Raw genomic sequence first — 1909 nt, 5'->3', positions numbered from 1 at the left:
CACTGTTTTTCTCCATGATTCCAACAATATTTGGATAATGTAATTGATCCCGATGTATTAAAAAGAAAATATTAGGACATTTTCAAAGAAAATTTTGACTTGGAAAAATGTTTGAATTAGATGAAAGAATGGCTAATTATTTTCAGTGTCAAGAGAAGGTGAGTCATGAATAGCCCAGAAAATTTCAGGTAACATGGGCCTCCCTGATGGTGCAGGGGGTTAAGCACAGCACTGTCAAGCTATCCATGTCCACCTCAGCACGAGTTTGATCCCTGGCCAGGGAGCTACCCATAAGGCACAGCAGACCTCTCTTGTCTCGCCCACTGCTTTCCTCAGCAGTGGATTTCATCAGTCTGCCTGTTCTGTTCCCCGCTCTGGCTCTGGTGAATTCTCTTACCCTCCCACGCTTCTGACTGTACCCAGTGCTTGTATAAATAAATAAATCTTTAAAAAAAAATGGGCAGAAGAGCAAAAAACACACTTCTCCAAAGAGGAAATGCAAATAGCCAGCATGCATATGAAAAAATGTTCAACATCACTCCTAATTAGGGAAATGCAAATCAAACCACAATGAGTCACCATCTTATAACAGTGAGGCACATATTAAAAAAACTAGCAACAACAAATGTTGGTGAGGATGTGGCGATAAACTCACTCCTTGATGGCTCTGCTGTGGTTAAGTTGACATCACTTCTGTCTCCATCCCCCAGGCTCACCAGCGACCTGGCGCCAGGAAACCAAACCCACCCCACAGCGTTCACCCTCCTGGGGCTCTCAGAAGAGGCCTCGCTGCAGCCCTTCCTATTCTGGTCATTCTTGTCCATGTATTTGGCCACGTTCACTGGGAATCTCCTCATCATCCTGGCCATCGTCACGGACCCCCACCTGCACACCCCCATGTACTTCTTCCTCTCCAACCTGTCCTTTGCCGACATCTGCTTCACCTCCACCACCGTCCCCAAGATGCTGCTGAACATCCAGACACAGAACAAAGCCATCACCTACGCGGGCTGTCTCAGCCAGGTGTTTTTCTTCTTACTCTTTGCAGGACTGGACACCTTCCTCCTGACAGCCATGGCCTATGACCGGTTTGTGGCCATCTGCCATCCCCTGCACTACACGGTCATCATGAACCCCCAGTTCTGTGGCCTCCTGCTTCTTGCATCCTGGGTGTTAAGTCTTCTGAATTCTCTGTTACACAGCTTAATGGTTTTGAGACTGTCCTTTTGCTCACAGCTGCAAATCCCTCCTTCTGTGAACTGAACCAGGTGATCCAGCTTGCCTCTTCTGACACCTTCCTCAATGAGCTGGTGATATATTTAGCAGTGGGGGTTCTGGCAATCATTCCTTTCAGTGGCATCCTTTTCTCCTACTCTAAGATTGTGTCCTCTGTTTTGAAAATCTCCTCAGTGAGTGGCAGGTACAAAGCCTTCTCCACCTGCGGGTCTCACCTCTCCATGGTGTCCCTGTTCTACGGGACGGGGCTCGGCGTGTACCTCAGCTCTGCTGCTACCCACGACTCCAGGGACAGTGCAACAGCCTCGGTGATGTACACGGTGGTCACCCCCATGCTGAACCCCTTCATCTACAGTCTCAGAAACAGGGACATAAAGCAGGCCCTGGTGAGGCTCTTCAGCTGCAGAGCAACCCCAACGTGACGGGGGCCGCTTCCTCAGATTGTCTGGTCGGGAGTAGCAGGGCTCACAGTCCATGGACTAAGTCATGATCCTGTCCTCACTTAGTCAGATATAATCTGCGGTTTGTCTTAGGAACAGAGTTTGATATCACTCTTTCATACATTATTAATATGTTTTCTGTATTTCCTTAATTATTTTTTAAAAAATATTTCATTTTTTTAAGATTTATTTATTTATGCATACAAGAGTTGGGGTACAGGCCAGAGATGTGG

At 47.2% G+C, this 1909-nt stretch overlaps 1 protein-coding gene across 1 annotated transcript; it reads left to right on the top strand.

The window, feature by feature from the left end:
- Positions 1 to 822: 822 nt before the first annotated feature.
- Positions 823 to 1658, top strand: LOC311180629 (olfactory receptor 7C1-like; the record flags this gene model as incomplete). Its single annotated transcript, XM_084248546.1, is given in 2 exon segments — positions 823 to 1246; positions 1249 to 1658. Coding segments are annotated over 2 exon segments (834 nt in total).
- Positions 1659 to 1909: the final 251 nt, after the last annotated feature.

This window comes from Talpa europaea (genome assembly GCF_964194135.1).
Source record: "Talpa europaea genome assembly, chromosome: 12".
NCBI classification, from domain to species: Eukaryota; Metazoa; Chordata; class Mammalia; order Eulipotyphla; family Talpidae; genus Talpa; species Talpa europaea.
The sequence above is the reverse complement of the archived record's forward strand: the minus strand, read 5'-3'. Positions and strand labels throughout refer to the sequence as shown.